General features: G+C 36.8%; 1 protein-coding gene across 9 annotated transcripts in view; it reads right to left on the bottom strand.

The window, feature by feature from the left end:
- The window catches only part of RAP1GDS1 (Rap1 GTPase-GDP dissociation stimulator 1), a 100,851-nt gene that overhangs the window by 15,454 nt on the left and 69,013 nt on the right, over positions 1-16,384 (bottom strand). For 3 of the 9 annotated variants that reach the window (XM_054823836.1, XM_054823843.1, XM_054823841.1), the window contains 4 exons: positions 10,725-10,960; positions 5,861-5,927; positions 2,575-2,703; positions 25-150 (listed from right to left, as the gene is read on the bottom strand). In XM_054823836.1, the coding sequence (XP_054679811.1) occupies positions 25-150; positions 2,575-2,703; positions 5,861-5,927; positions 10,725-10,960 (558 nt within the window). The remainder of the gene's footprint in view (positions 1-24; positions 151-2,574; positions 2,704-5,860; positions 5,928-10,724; positions 10,961-16,384) is intronic. The other 6 variants (XM_054823838.1, XM_054823839.1, XM_054823840.1 and 3 more) reach the window with 2 other exon arrangements.

Below are 16,384 nucleotides of genomic sequence, written 5' to 3'. Positions count from 1 at the left end.
AAGAAAATAAAATCAAATTCTCACCATTTTCTGCCAGGGGAGCCAAAACTTCAAAAATCATCTCTTTTTTATCGTGCTCTATTTGCTTCTTGAACAGTTTCACAAGCTCTTCAGCAATGTTTGTGTAGGCAAACTGCTCTTTACTTGACTCTGTGAAGAAAAAGAAAAAATTCAGTATCAAGTAAACAAACCACATCAAAAGGTAGGACTGTTTTTGGTTTTTTCCTCTTTATTACCAGGTTTATTCAGTAAGATGACTAATAGTGCTCTTCACAGACAAGAACAATAGACTCATGCTTGTCACTAAATGAAAAGAAAAATGTCTAACACGTTAAGGTAAATGCACTGACCTGAATTAATGATGATTATGGCTGTTAAAAATAAATAAATACATGATCAAGGGTGTTGGGGCTGTTTCTGCCCAACAGAATGTAAAGGTAGCTATAGAAACAGTAACATTACAGAAATTTTATGTAAAGTCTTTGATTCCCCTCAGCTTAACAGGAAGACTAAAAGATTATATACTGCATTTTCTATGGGGGAAATGAGTCATACTGAACGCTTTAGTATTTACATGGTTTCATGATGGTGACGTTTGCTTTGACACCTGTGCGTGGCTGTTGCAGGGCCAGTTCATACTGCACAGACAGCATAAAGCAGCTTTACAGATGGGCTAGCTTGCTACCAGGAGGTTAGCCAGCAGATAACGGTTCTTCAAATGTAGATTCAACAAAAGCATCTCTTCCTCCATTGCCTGTATCTTACTCCTCCTCACTGGCAGTATTACAGGGGCTGCAGGTGGTAGGGCTGGTGTTCTGTGTTCTCCAGTTGCCACCTCCTGAGGGCCATCTGTAGCTGGAAAACCTTCCAGCACCTTTGCTACTGCTCTAATGGATGGTTAGGGATTATTTTAATGTAGAATTAACCCCAAGGACTGGGGAAAAGCATGAACTGCAGACCTAGACCCTTTTGTGCGCATCCCATTTTTGTTTTCTCTCAATATGCATGACTGCATAGCATATTCTAAGTGGATTTTTGACCTCTCCAGTTTTTTTTAAAGCAGAAGCATCACTTTCTTTACTGGGTTTTTGCTCTGCTTTGCAACAAAATAAGAGTTTTATATAATGCTTCTCAAGGGATCTGTGGAATGCAGTTGTCTCTTTAAGTGACAAAAAAATTCCCTGATGTTAGAAGGCAAAAAATAAAATATTGCAGTTACAATGTGATTGACTAAGCTATTGCTTAAGGGAGATTAAAGTATTACAAGCTAAATTAATTTGTGCCCATCTTCAAGAACGAGCATCTCTTCAGCGCATGGGAACAGGAAGGGAAGCAGCTGCTGTTAAGCTTCTTTCCCCATGGTTCTTATTACTCAGCTGGACAAAGCTGGATCTTTCCAAAGAGGGAAAGGAAATGTAGATCTCCATGAAGATACCATTTATTGTATTTAATATCCTTATGGGTTTAGTTGCATTTTAGCACTAGAATTTCCAGTATACAACTCATATTATACTTTCTTCTGTGCAGACACAATACGTAGTGCCCATCTTGAAGATCTCTGATCTGTTAAATTCTTTAGTGCTATTTTGATGACTCTTTCTGTTGTTGTTTTGTTAAGTAGACTTGTCTGCTATAAGCAAAGGTATTATGCGCGTGATCAGACTACATTAGATAACATGATATTCCCTCTGGCCTTGAAATCTATGAATTTAGGACAGTTGTGAATAACTGCAGGCCACCAAATAGCACAAAGTCACAGATGTATTTCTCATATTTTTGAATTGCTGAGTCTTCTTAGAAATACAGAATGATATCATAACTGCTGTATTATTGTACTCCAGTGGAAAAAACCTCTAAAACTAAAATTTCACTGAATAGGTTAGCAAAAGAACAGCAGCAATGCAAACCACAAGTAATAGTAAAACATGGGCCCTAACAACCTGTTGGTTTACACTTTGTGGAATTCCAATAAAAACTAATCCACTTGCAAAGATATTGGATCAAAGCAGGACCACAAACTTCAATTTAAATCAAGTTGTAACTAAACTTGCTAAAAATAACATCTACAGCTTAGTAGTATTCATGATTTATATGTGCAAGTATTTAGTCTAGAACATGTTAAAACTCTACACCTAAAAGAATATTGTATAGGCAGATTTATGAACTGTGCCTGTCTCAGTTTCATTCAGTAATTTCCATGAGCCAAATTTAATCCTGATGTAAATTTGTGGAGCTACACCAGGATACATTATTTATATTATTAATAAATAATTCACAGTAAGTAGCAGCACTCAGGATTTAGTTTAGATGATTTAAAATGTGCTTAGTTGCACTGAAGGACGTTAACATAAAACATAAGGTTGTACTAAGTACCCAAATAAATTTCAGTTACTGAAGGGGGGAAAAAAAAAAAAAGAGACAACTATAGATTTTACAGACAATAAGCAAAAATTGCTGGCTTTAAATTTTGAATGTACCAAAAGGAATGGAACAAGCGTTAGTGCAAGGCTTTTGTTAGTCTTAAGATTTAACTTTACGAAAACTGTAGATTTGAGATTAATATTGTGGACTTACCAAGTTCTGCTAAATTGCCAAATGCAACAAGGCACATCTCTGTCAGAGCTGCATTTTGGCAATGAATGCCCAACAATTTCACTAATGTAGGAATAACACCCATATTGATAAGCTGTGACTGCAGGGTATCTACATAAAAAGAAAGTAGAACAGTAAGTTAGTGTTTCTGTTCTTTAAACCAAAAAAGCATTTTTCACACAAAGCAGCATTAAAATGTCTGTCTCCTCTACTCTTCTACACTAGGATCTGGTCCACATTTGAGATATGGACTCATAATTCCCCCTGCCCCTGGCAATGGGATGTGTTCCCAGAAATATTCCCTCCTGATATGGTCATAGAGTATTGTGGATTATGCAGCTACTGATAATTTTGTGGCTAGCAGGTTCCTAATACATGTTGGGTTTGATTCTGAGCTCACTGAGACTAGCTGACTGAAATCAAACAAATCTATGACAGTGAAATAATTATTTATCTAAGAGCATGTTCCTATATACTGTCTTCCCTTAAAGATCAAAACTGGAAAATTAAAATTAGAATGAATATAAACTGGCACTGAAATAAACATGAAAAGTTTTATAAACACAGGAAGTCACAATGTAGATTATGAGGAGCTTGAGAAAAAGAAAGTTTAATAAAGACAAAAAAATGGAAGGTTTAAGAAAAGTCCTTAGAAGCCATTCTGATAATTTCTTGCATAGGATGAAAGTTTATAGCATTTACAAGTAAGAAAGTTATTGCTCCTAGATGTCTGCAAATAGAAAGATGCTTTGATGGTTAGGCAGAAACATGACTGTTTTAAAGGATTATTTATGACGATATTTTTCTCTTACACATTTTACCTATTACATAGCAAAGAAGAAAAACATTGTTTCACAATTGAATAGAATGAAGCAGACACGAACACACCAGATGTTGTTTAATAATTTTTCGAAGCATTTTTTTCCTTTGATTCTAAGCACTTTAACTATGTTTAAATGTTACAGATTCAAAAGACAAAGATCCAAAGCCCAGTGAATTCAAAAGAATTGTTACTACTTCATTTAGCTTTGGGTCAAGGCCTACAGGGGAATTTTTTTTTTTTTTAATTTTTTTTTAGGAATTCATTCTGAGCAACTGAAATCAGTTGGAGTTTTTATATTTGTGGCATGAGAGCCATAAAAATTGCATATTTTTACTGGGAGATAAAAACATATTACAACTTAAGTCTAGCAAATTTAGTATCATCTCATGCTCTCAGAAAACTCTTTGCCTTCAAGATTCTGCCAAGTGTGTTTGAAATTTTCATATAATAAAAATTATGAAAATATTCTGGAATGATTAGGTTTTTACATTAAATGTAAAATACTTTTGTAATGATTATCAATTTGGTACACTAAGTAAGTAAATGGCATGGTTATGACAGGTTAGTGGGGATGAGCAGGAATCCTTATGGCTTGATATCTTTAATAAAACTGTATTACTTACCAGTAACTGAATTTCCTTTTTTTTTTTTTTTTTTTGGGGGGGGGCGGGGGGAGGCGGGTGTTGGGGTGGAGGTGGGAGGTTTACCTCTTCCACAGATTTGTGGTCTTTAGAGAAATTTGAGAACACCATGTCAGACATCAAAGAGCTGTTGAAGTTGTCAAATTTCAGGTAAGTACAAATTGCACTAGCGCATGCATTGAATGCCATTTTACCTCCAGCAGATATGTGAGTCACTACTATACCCTCCTACTTCATTCCAAACTGACTGTAAAAATCTATCTCTGAACAGGAAAACTGGGGAGGGGGGAGCTGGAATGGTTCTGTGGAGAAAATGAGCATGTAGGAGAACTCAAGTTACTGGTAAATAATCCAGTTTTTGTCCTTGGCTTGTGATTGTCCCCTGCAGACACTTAAAAATTCTGAAGGAAAAATGTTTTTTATGGCGGGTAGGAGAACAAAGACACAAACCACAAATGCCATAGAAAATTATGTGGAAAGAAATTGCTTTGTTACTAGACTATGCCTTTAGTCACTCTAAAATCACTGTATCCAACTGTAATGTACAAAGAGACAATTAATCTCTATGGGCTTCATTTGGCAAAGCGTTCTGACATCAGAAAGATAAACTCTCTATTTTGAGCAGGTTTTTTTTTCTGCTGTCTCTTTCTTAATACAAAATATATAAAAAGTGCGGAGGAGAAGATGAGTGGAAAAAAGGAAACCATATCCATCTTTGAAAGGCAACAGGAATCTGAAGAGCCAAATAGAAGGATATATTGTTTTTCAAGAGAGCACGGAGCGTGCTTGTGAAAGGGCCTCTAGAATTTCCAAGTAGGAAAAAAGGAAAAAGAAAATATACCCAGAAACAACAATTGTACTGGGTCAAAAGTCAGGTAATTATACCTGACTCCATACCGGTCTCATTTCCCTGGAGTAGAAGGATGGCACCTGAGCACAGGAATGGTCTATAGTGCTAGGAACGGGATTACAAGAATTGCCAATAAGGTAAATATTAGTGCCTTAACTGCAGTAAGTGAAAGGATAAATCTTCTCCTCTGCCAAAGACAGGACAACCCTGTCACAAAGCTGCATAGGAGGCCAAAACTTTGAAAATAAAAGGCTGCCAGCAGCTATTTGCTATGTTTATACTTAAGCCTGGGCTTGCCATACAGATTCTGGACTTGTCATTTACATTGGTCATTACCACCAATAGGAGGCTCTTTCTCTAGTAAATACAAAAGCAAGGTCTAGTCAGAAGATGTTTAAGAGAAAAGTATTAGGTTTCTCACTGGTGTGGAGGCCTACAGCAGATTTTTAGTTCAGAGAAATTAAAAACATCTCAGTGGTTCGGTCTTAGCTGAAGGGCCTGACAGCTCAGGCTCTCCTATGAAAGACCCCAGACTGGGGAACTTGGAATAACTGCGTATGTCAGCCTTTCATTGCAGGAAGTGCAAAAGCCCTACTACAGCAGGAGACAAATTCGGGGACACATGCATCCATCCTACAAGCAGTTGCCTGACACAGGACTAAAGTGAGCCACGAAGCCAGGCAACATCATGTCTTGGGATGAGACAGCATTTCTCTCAGCTTCCTAAGCGGAACTTTATGTAGAGGGAGCAGGAAGCATGAAAAGCTGAATGCCTCTTCTGAACTTATGACTTAAAGCCACAAAAGAAATTCTCTCAAATTTTACACATGTTGCACTAGTAAGATGCCTCTGTGTTCTCTCGGGGTAAAAGGCACCGACAGTGATGCTGTACAGATGCAGATACAGGTTGATAAAAGGCAATCAATACATGCGCCAGCACAAAGAATTACCTACCTAAAACTTGAATTGCAATGGCTCCATGTCCTTCGGTGACACACATGGAAACTCCAAAGAGTAAGATCTGGGGAGAATATCCCAAATTGAGAACTTTATTGGGGGCATTTGAGTTTAAAATGCTGATTTAGGCTAGTTCATGATTTTGGACAGAATTTCAGAAAACAACTAGTCATTTTGTGTTTCACAGTAACCGTGATTATAATGCTAAAGGAAAATTTGTGTTGTACAAATTGGTGGCATAATTTGCACCCTAGAGAAACCTGCTTGCAATCCCCACATCTATGTTAAATCATTATATAACATATAAGTGATTGTATTGATTATCTCACTGTCATAAGAAACATACTTTTTTATCTGCTTTTACATGCTTTAGGTTACTTTTCATTTGTATATTTAGGTCTTAAAAGCATGCTAGACATCTTTAGCTGTGATGTAAATGAAACAAAAACCACGGCAAGCATGAAAATTAACAAAGGTAAGTCTTAGAAGGAAGCATTACTGAAATATTGCTGTTAGACCATAATAATGGTGCCATAAATCTCCCTTTCATTTCTGGCGTAGTTACATAGCTTCTGCAGATGGTAAACAGTGCACATCGGTCCCCAACATTCATTCCAGTTGCTAAGAGTTTTGTGAGAAGAAGAAAGGCTTGGCAGTCATATGATTTAACATCAGAATGTTATGCTTTACAAAGGTACTGAAGGAAAGACAACCTTGGTAGATTGAAGTTTAATATGAAATGAGATGAGGAAGCAATCTCTAAACATAATTATTTTTAGCTATGTATATACTCCCATATATAAGCATACGTATACTTTCACACATGCATACTGTATCCAGTTAACTTTTGATCTGCAATCTGACTAACTAGTAAGCCAATTGGCCTAGTTCTTCCATCGTTTCTGCATTTCTTTAAAAATGCTTTCATGGTTTGTTTTCTAAATCTCAAGCGACAATTAGCTACCTTATAGACTGATCCCATTAACTTGTAAGTAGTCTTGGCTCACAGGATTATGAGATCTGCAGAATAACTACTCATGTCACTAACTCTTTTACGTGAGTGTCTGCATGTGATTATTAGTTTTATTAGATTAGTTATTAGTTTTTCACTCTATCCAAGCCTGCTTTTCCTCTTAGGCAGATTCATAGCTACACAGAGAATATATGTAATGATAAGTCTTCAGAATGGGAAAAGCACATACTGAACCCACTGAAAGGTGCCAAACCAGAAGCTTTAAGCACAGGTGCTCTGTACCCCAAATAAAGTTTGCATAGCTTGACAAAGAAAGAATTATTATAAGCTTTTGTCAAGACTTGCTTCTTTCGGGATTAAGCTATGAGCAAAAACATTCACAAACATGTGTGACACGTTTGTTTAATTCCTAGCCATACCTGCAACTTTGCATTCTAACAACTAATAATGGAAAGCAGCGATGAGCTATCTGTGTCTGATTGAATTTGGGTAGTAAAATATGATTATGGCAGAGAGGCTCAAGATAATCTGGGCTGAAGGGATGTGTCTCATCAGAAAACCACTCTGATTTCTAGCAATGCCATTAAAAATAGACAATTTTTTTTTTAACATAAGCTTAAAAGAACTGTGAGAGATGCCAAAGCTGAGTTTGTTCTGTTAACGTTGTAGCGACTAATGAAATGATAAGATACCAAGAAGGCAAGGAAGAATTGAGACAGCAAGCAAAAATAATTCCTGAATACAAGCAGATGGCACAAGAACCTTGTAAAGAGAATCTTAGTTTTAAAGCTTAGACAACAGTGTTATGAATGGAGTTACAATTGCAAGCTGAGTGTCCAGGATCAGGACGAGATACAAGAATGCTCCATTAAAACTCATGTGTGATAAATCTCTATGCTAATTCAAAACCTTGAAGTACTTGATAATGAGTCTCTCATTTTAAAAAACCAAGGTAGTTGATAGCTTTTAAAAATAAAGTAGTAGCTATTGGAAACAGAGGGCAATTAGTTGACTGGGAATGATGAACTGTTTAGAACCAAATAAAACAATTTATATACTCTTTGCTCACAAAATGCTAAGGATTAGAAAATATTAGGGTGTTCACAGATAATTAGATGCAACTAAGAACCGAATGTGCTGTAATCGTCCTTATCTGGATAGCTAGTGCGAGTCATTAAAAGCAGAACAGAAATCTTCAAAGTCCCCACCTGTAATTTTGTCACATAGCATGCTAAGCAGGAAACATTACAGAAACAAGAAAAGAGAAGGTAGAATTGTTATTTCAAAGACTGAAACACTTCCTTCTTATGTTTCCAATATTATTTCTTTTATTTGTGTTCAGTTTGCTTCCATAACTACTGACAAAGCAATCCCATACTCCTCATCCTTCAGTGAAACCAACGGACTGTTTATCTTCTTTGTAAGTAACATGGGATCAAGCCTTTGCAAGTAAATCCTGAAAATGGTATCTGCTAATCTGTGAGCACAATTAACTGTCAGGACAATCTGAGTTTTCATGTTTAACAGGTCAGCAAAGAACGGCATTTACTCAGATTATGATCCACCTGATGCTGCAACGCGTGGAAGTGAGTGGTTGTCTTGGGCTTGTATCTGACACTTACTGTTGTCCTGAAAATTTATGATGGTCCGCAGGTGACGTTTTTAGAGCAGTTCACAACTATGGGCCAATTGTACTTGCGGCTCTTAAAACTGGCAAGACAGGCCAACTACCTGTCTCTCCATGCACATGCTGCAGGTATGGTCACTGAGTTTTCTTCTAAAATTGTGATCCTCTAACTTCTTTTTTTTTAATATTGATTTGGCAGATTATTTGGGGTTTGATTCAGTGGTTGCCCCAGTCAGTGGGCGAATTTACAATAGAACTACAAGACACAAGTCTTAGACAGCATACCCATGGGTGCTGGGTGAACAGGGGCTGGGTCCCTACCAAAAGGTCCTTTCTCATGGAGACCACCAAGTATGTGGGGTAAGGTGAGGGTTTGGTTAAGCCCCCAGCAATCCTCCCTGATGTGGTGCTAGGACAGGATGGTGGTGTGCACCCAGCTCCAGGAGCTGGGAATACTCCTGCATTTCTCGCTTCTGACGTGGCTTCAGTGGCTCCTGTGAATATTGCGTCAGTTGGTTAGTTCGCGCGAGAATGCAAGATGAAAAAAGTCATTTAGCAGAGTAGAGAGCAGCTAGTGAATCCTCCTACTTGTCACTGAGCTACACAACTGCTTTATTTATTGCATCAGAATAAGCTATCTTACTAGATGGAATGAGTCATTTATTCAATGTTCATAACAGTTAAAGTGTTCAGAAGCTGCTTGTTTGGGAGATTTATCTCATAATTAGTTTTCCTAGGGAAGATCTGCTGGGAGCTTGGTCACTGAAGCAAAACTGATAGAGTATCTCTACACAGCACTTTTGGACTGGTCTGTCTTGAGCTACCAAATATACTGGATGCTCATTAGTCTTAATTAATCCAGAGGAGTCTGGTAGCTTACAGGTGAGAGTATCTATTTTCTCCAAATATTTTAACAAATAAAGAAAATACGGAGTTAACACTATGAAATGTAATAAAATGTGACATTCATGCAGACATCAAGCAAAACAGTTCCTGAAAGATGTATGAAATAAAGGAACTAGAAAGTTGCTATTTGGAGAAGAAGGAAGAAGTACTGTAAATGCGTATTCTTAGATAACAGTAGGAAAAGAGGAGATAAAAAGAATGCAAGAACAAGATAAAGAGATGAGACACATACAACAGTGGTATTTGGAGGTGGGTAATAAACACTAAGAGCGAGAGCTCCAGAAAGATGGCACAGAAAACGTACAAGAAAACTATGCTAGAAGATATGACAAAGCAGATTTAAAATTTATACAGTAAAGGTAAAAAAAATAAATTAAGCCTATGGACCATCCTGAAAAGTAGAAGAGTTTTGGGGACATAGGTTTGGAAAGTGAGTTACAGCAAGTGATAATTTTAAGGAAATGGAGAGCAGCTAATAAAGAAGCTATTTCTTCCTAAGATAAAATGCTACAATTTAGAAAATGGGCATGATCGAAGAAACAATGTGATTAGCTAACTACATTTGCAATCTGTGCCATTACAAGTCAGGACAACAGCCTCTATTTAGCTTTCCTCATTTATCCCAATTTTCCTAGAGATTCAAATTTTGAAAAACTTGGAAACGTGTGAACGCTGTAAAATATGCTTTGGCATATAACCATGCTTGCATGCAGAAGCAAGCTAGGTACTAAAATATCAGTAAGTTTGTACAACTAGTGTAGAACACTATTTCTCTTACTCTCTGGTCAAGGATTTCTCATTTAAGATACTATCTTGTGTTTTTGTCCCAGCCCCTGAACGTCCCCATTTAATGGGATGAAGAACATAAACTTATAATTTGTAGACACAGAAGAGTGTTGAACATACACATAAATTATTCCCCATTTATCTTAGAAGAAAATAGCATGGGTTTATATCCATTTCACAAGGAGAAGAACAATTAAGGGAAACTGTTTGGCATATACACCCCCAAATCATCCACAAGACAACACTGCATGCCTGCGACAAATTAGTCTTATGGTGTTGTTTGATACTAAATGAAAAAGAGAGGACTTAATGTAGCCTTCTAGGTTGCTTCTGTAAATCTGTTTTTTCCTAAGGTGTATGATACATCTCCATGTATTGCTTTTAGACAAAGTAGTAAATTCCAGATGTTGATTTTAAAACTTTATATGATATGCTATATGGAATTGCATCAGGAATATATTTAGTATTTCCTGGAACATAGTTTTACTGAAACAGAAAATTGTGTATTTGAATTGAGGTACTTGATCTTTTCAGAATAACTTAGCGTTAGTATCTACAATTAAACCTACGGTTGAGTTTAACTGTTTTCTTTTTTCTTTTTTTTTTTGATGGGGTTGTTCTCCTGGTAGACATAAAGCAAATTTTTGGTGTTGTTTACCATTCTCATTGCTATAGTTCATCAGCATGCCACAAAAGACAGTCAAGAGCTTCTCACTGGCTGGATCTGTTTTACTGCACAGTGACCTTATATGGTCTACTACAATATGTGCACCACCTGCATGGTCAACTGCGTTCCTGCCCTCATCTGTAAAACAAAGAGTTACATTAAAGAAAATGAAACCAAAACCCACCGTAGAGTCCCGAACATAACAGTAATCACACAAAATGAAGTTTTTAAACAGAGTGAAGTCATTCCTCCAGTGTTGTCAAATTCATCTAGAGAGATGCTTGAGGGTCAGCTTTTAGGGCACCAGAGCTAGGAAAGTGAAAACACCTACAAGAAAAGGGATTAACTACCTGGCGCTAATACCTTTGTAAAGAAGGTCAGTGTTTGAGGCAGAGCCACTGGAGCCGATAAATAATATTCTGAAGATACACTGGGTTTTGCCAGAGGGAGGTTCTGAGCACTTTCCAAAACCTAGTCCATACACCCTTGAGGACCAGGTAAATTACTCCTGCTGTTATGCAGATTGAGAAATTGCAATACAGAAAATAAATTGCTTAGGTTACTTAAAAGCAAAATGGGGAATAAAATGGACAAAGCAGACAGAGGTACTACTTCCCAGTCACAAACTCTGTTCATGCACTCGCTCTGCCATGCAGCATGTTCTTTGTACTTCTATACCTGAAATTTAATACCACTATCAGATTCTTTTTGTATGGCTAAAAGAAAAATTTGCTCTGCATCTATAGTAGACTACAATGTTCTGAGGTTTTGTAAATAACATACCATAATCTTTGTATGGAACTCTTTCTTTATAACAAATCAGTATCAGTGTAGGAATAAAGGAAAAATTGGCCTTCTATTACAGTAATCAACAATACCACTTCCTTTCCCAGCAGGCAATCAGCAACAGACAACAGTCAATAACCTAAATTCCAGAGCTTCCAAAAGGAGAGATTTCCAAGTGAGTTACAGTTGGAATCAACTGGGAAATCTGGATGAAAACAAAACCTTGGGGTGAAAATTACTAAAGCAAAACTTTTGCAAAGTAAGAAAAAAAACCCCGAACTCTCTCCTCAATTTCTTAATGGCCCCAAAGCAAATCTCCTCTTTCCCTTGTTATGCACCATTCTATTGTCACTCCTCTCTCTCCCCATCATACATAGAGGTCAAGCTACCAAGTTTTCTTCATTCTGCAATGTATTTAGTATGAAAACGAAGGTTGTCCACATTTATAATATGATCTTCCACTACAAGGTGTTTCAGAGCTCTGCAAAAAGAAGTTTCTAAATCTTCCAATTCTTGTTAATACTATTTATGAGGCATAAATACTCTTTATATACTATATACATATATAAAAGGATTGTAAGTATTGTATATACATCTACACTACATATATTCATAAATATATATATATATGAGGGGTATATATAGGGACTTCAGATAATTTGCTGAGCGGAGCTGAAGAAGGAAATGTAATTCTTGGTGGATCTTAACTATTAAATTTATTACCGAAGTAATAAGTGTTTTGCAGAATAACTAGATACATGCAACAGAGGAAAAACACCACTGCCATGACTGTCTCCACCTTGGACATGACCAGGACATCAGGGGACTGTGTTTCACTGCAGGTATGTACATTCCGTTTTGAAAAAGGAGAAAGTGGAAGCTGTTTACAGTCAGATTGAAGATAAGATTCTGTGTCAAGGAAGGACTATAAAAAAAAAGGAGAAATATAAAAAATAAATCTCTCGCATCCTTGATGTTGGGACAAACGTAGGCATAATGCTGAATTGAAAGGAAGTCCTACACCAAAATACAGTGAGATAATATAATCAGATGTTCAGAATCAGTGCTTATGTTTACCAAATTGGCAGAGAAAAAACCAAACTTGGCTGGAATACTCCAACATCTTGTTTTATGTATCCTCTTCTCCTCTTTTTCATTACAAAAGTTATGCAAATACATGATTTTGTATTTGACTCACCTGGTTTGTGAGTCAAAACAGGTGTGCAAAATAAAACTGAATCACTGATTCTGGATCAGATGGACTGAATGTGGTCCTCAAATTACCATAATGCAATTGAAATCAACAAACTAAAACCATGATAGAATTAAGCTTCAGATAAGAATCAGGTGTTCAAGCTTGTTGCTGTGTCTTGATATGGAACTGCATATAAAATATGTAAGCAAAGAATAATATAAAGGGTTTGGAAGCAAGGTTTAAAAAAACAAAAACCAGTTACAAGCCGAGTTCCTTACCTGGATGGAATCTGGTACAACTCCAATGAAAATAACTGTGTGATAGTATATTACAGCAAGTGAAAACATACATACTAAGTCATACACCCTTTTACTTTCACTCTGTCTGATTTGTCAAAGAAGTTATATATTAAAAACTGCTGTATCTTTAAGTACATAATAGTCTCTCACTACAAATACATGACAAAATTCTTATCCACACGATATTTTTGTTAGGTAGATAGATAATCAGCTTCTGCTGTACAAACAGCAAAAGTAAGGCAGAAAGATTCAGGAAAAAAAAAAAAATCTCACTCCAAGAAATGTCTATCTCTATAGTATACTCAAAAAGTTAAGGTAAAATGAACTTCAGGATCCCTCCCAAGTAGGTGGCAGGCTATAAGTGCCAAACTTTGACGTGACTACATAGGCTGGTAGATTCATAAAAACAGATGCCTTCATTGAGTTTGTTGCTCCACCTCTTTCCCATGCTAGAGCTCACCCTGCATAGCTGCTTCTCTGCCCTAGGCAGCTGGGCGAAGAACAGACCTGGGCTACTGCTCTAATTAGGATCTCCTGATGCTGCCTTCTTATGCCCAAGAGGATTAACTCAGCTCGTTAGTGCAGGGCCACGAAGAATCCTGTACCAGATGCAGGAGGAAAATTCTGAAGGTCTTGACTACCCACTCCAAGCTCGGGCCGTGACACCCCGTTGCATGCCCAAGCAAAAAGCGTATTTTTGACTGTGAATGCTCCATGTACTTATTACCGACTCGATTCTCCCTGCTTCTGTCGCTAAGAAACAGATTTTGCACACAAGATTATTCACTCATCGAACTCCAAATCATTTACAGTCAAAACAAGAGCACAGCATGTTGCTGTGTCTTGTTCTCAATCCAACTATTACTTTGCAGTTCAGCAGCAATGTGAACTCCTACACTTAATGTGCTTCCAGCCACCCAGAAGCTGTGTTGAAATTTTTTCCTGTGACCTTTTTAAATAAACATTTGCTATTCCTAAGAGATCAGTGATTGAACACTTTAATGAGAGCATTCGCATTTCTGCTTAAAAATGCTTCACTACAGCGGACAAAGGGCAATGCTGTTGTATAGCTTCTTTTTTTTTTTTTTTTTTAAAGTACACGTATTACTGTTTAAAGATGCCAGAATGACAACAACCCAAGAGGGATTTTTTTTTCCCCCTACAAAATGTAAAGTAAGATTTATTACAGAATGAGTTACTACTTCCACAATGTTCTTTAGCCCAGAGCAACACAACCATCTCTAAGAATTAGTATGGTCTCTTTCTATCCTGAGTCGCTCACAGGAGTTTTAGCAAAAACTGGGGTTTAATGTGGATTATCAAATGACTGTGACTGCTCGCATTCCCCCTATGAACAGAGCCTTGTCAAATTTCCCCAAGGCTCAGCCATGCCTGCTCCAATGGATGCCCAAGTCAAAGACCAACTTTTTTTTAGTGCCTATGACTGGTAGATCTTTAAAATGCAGTACTTAAGAGCAGTTTCAATTTGCTTTTCCCAAGATGTGTTTGCCTAATTTTCCCTTGAGTTTTCTTCCCCAGTTTACTAAACCCTAAAACAAACCACTAAGTCATAAAAGGTTAACAGGAAAACAGAATTAAAGCGACAGCTTAAGGTATGAAAACTACGTAAAGCATAAGCTATATACTGCCAATGAGTTATTTCTAAAACACATGCACCAATACTCTGATTTTTGTCATCACTGTAAGGTTATTATTTCTGGAAATAGAGTTATATCAGGCAAAGGGCTATGCCATTGTATAGGCAGATACCAGAAAATATTTTTGCAAATAGCTCACCTAGCACTTTTTAATCTAAACCTTAAATTAGCTTTGTTGATTTCATACTTTTTTTAATATAAAGTTTAAGCTCTGCCAATCCAAGTGACATTACAGAAGCAGATGCATCTCATACAGATTGGGACAAAAACATTTCTTACTAATGTTCTATTAGGATATAGAGCTGTGTCTTCACGAGAAAAAAACAGCACAGTTTTAGACAGTTCTAAAACCTTATGTTTTACCCAATTTTTAATTAAGTTTTAAAATATATTGGTCTGATTCCTCCATTATTCCAAACTTCTCTTCATCTCTAATATTTAAACTACAGTTTAGAAGTCATTTGTACTTCGGAAATCATCCTGATCCTGCAAAGATGCACACTGCTATTTCAGTGTGTATATGGTGAGTAAACCCGCAGGCTTGTAAAAATTAGGTAGGTGTCTATGATTCTGGTGATGATGGCATCAGAGCTAGTTAAATAACAACTAAGTAAAAAGGATAGCAAATTATGTTCATTATAGATGTACTGAATGGTTGTTTGAAAGCTTGTCCATTTTTGTCTCACAAAAAAGGTAAGGTATGAGCACTCCGTATTACCCTTGCCTATCATATCTTTACATCATGATGGCCACAGTGCCACTGCTTTCCAGACAGTTCTTTGCTAAGTCTTTGTTACTGTATCTTCATTCTGAAATGTGAATTTTGTGTTTCACAATACAATTTCATACAATGATATTTCTTAGTAGGGGCCCTGTATGGTTTGCAGACTCAAAATCCATAATAGATTTAACCTTTAAAAAGCACCAGAAATAAAAAGTTACCATGTTGTTATAATGTTTATCATACATGTAGGCTTCAAAACCATACCCATTTCTCAGATAATCAGCTAGAAAACTATTTGACAGCATTTTTAAAAAATGATCTTTTGGGCTTCAAATTTAAGATTTGTACTTTGAAAGGCTCTGGTTTTGTCTTGCCAAAACCCTGAAAATCTGAATTCTCCTTTCTCCAACTCATGTACTACAGAAGTTTACTGGTGTAATTAGTTGCACTGGTATAAATGGTGCAAGTCAGGGAGGGAAAGGATGATTTGTATGATCAAGGTCCCTGATTTGCATAAACCAACCTGCCGAGACAGCAGCTTTTGGTGACATGGAAAAAATACAGTATTTCTTTTTAAATTCTTTTACGCTGCAATTGGGTGTAATGATAAAATCATTTAAATGACATACTGCCATTTTACTTTAAGTGTTTTATCTTTACTGCATTTGGCTCCAGTCCTGCATTCTTTTTGACCAAAATATTGCTTAGGTTAGACTAGTGCTTTATGGATAACATTTTTTTAATTGTTTTTTTTTTAAAGATGAACTAATTTACAGTACCAAAGGGGGGGGGGGTGTGTGTGGAGAGTTCTTTCTACGTGTTCTATTTTTATTTTCCTCTATTTTTTAATTAGGTCCTTTTTGCATGGTTTTTGCACTGAGGCATTCATCTGCTCCTGCT

Source organism: Grus americana, chromosome 4 (assembly GCF_028858705.1).
Source record: "Grus americana isolate bGruAme1 chromosome 4, bGruAme1.mat, whole genome shotgun sequence".
Taxonomy (NCBI): Eukaryota; Metazoa; Chordata; class Aves; order Gruiformes; family Gruidae; genus Grus; species Grus americana.
This window is presented reverse-complemented; position numbering and strand designations above follow the sequence as displayed.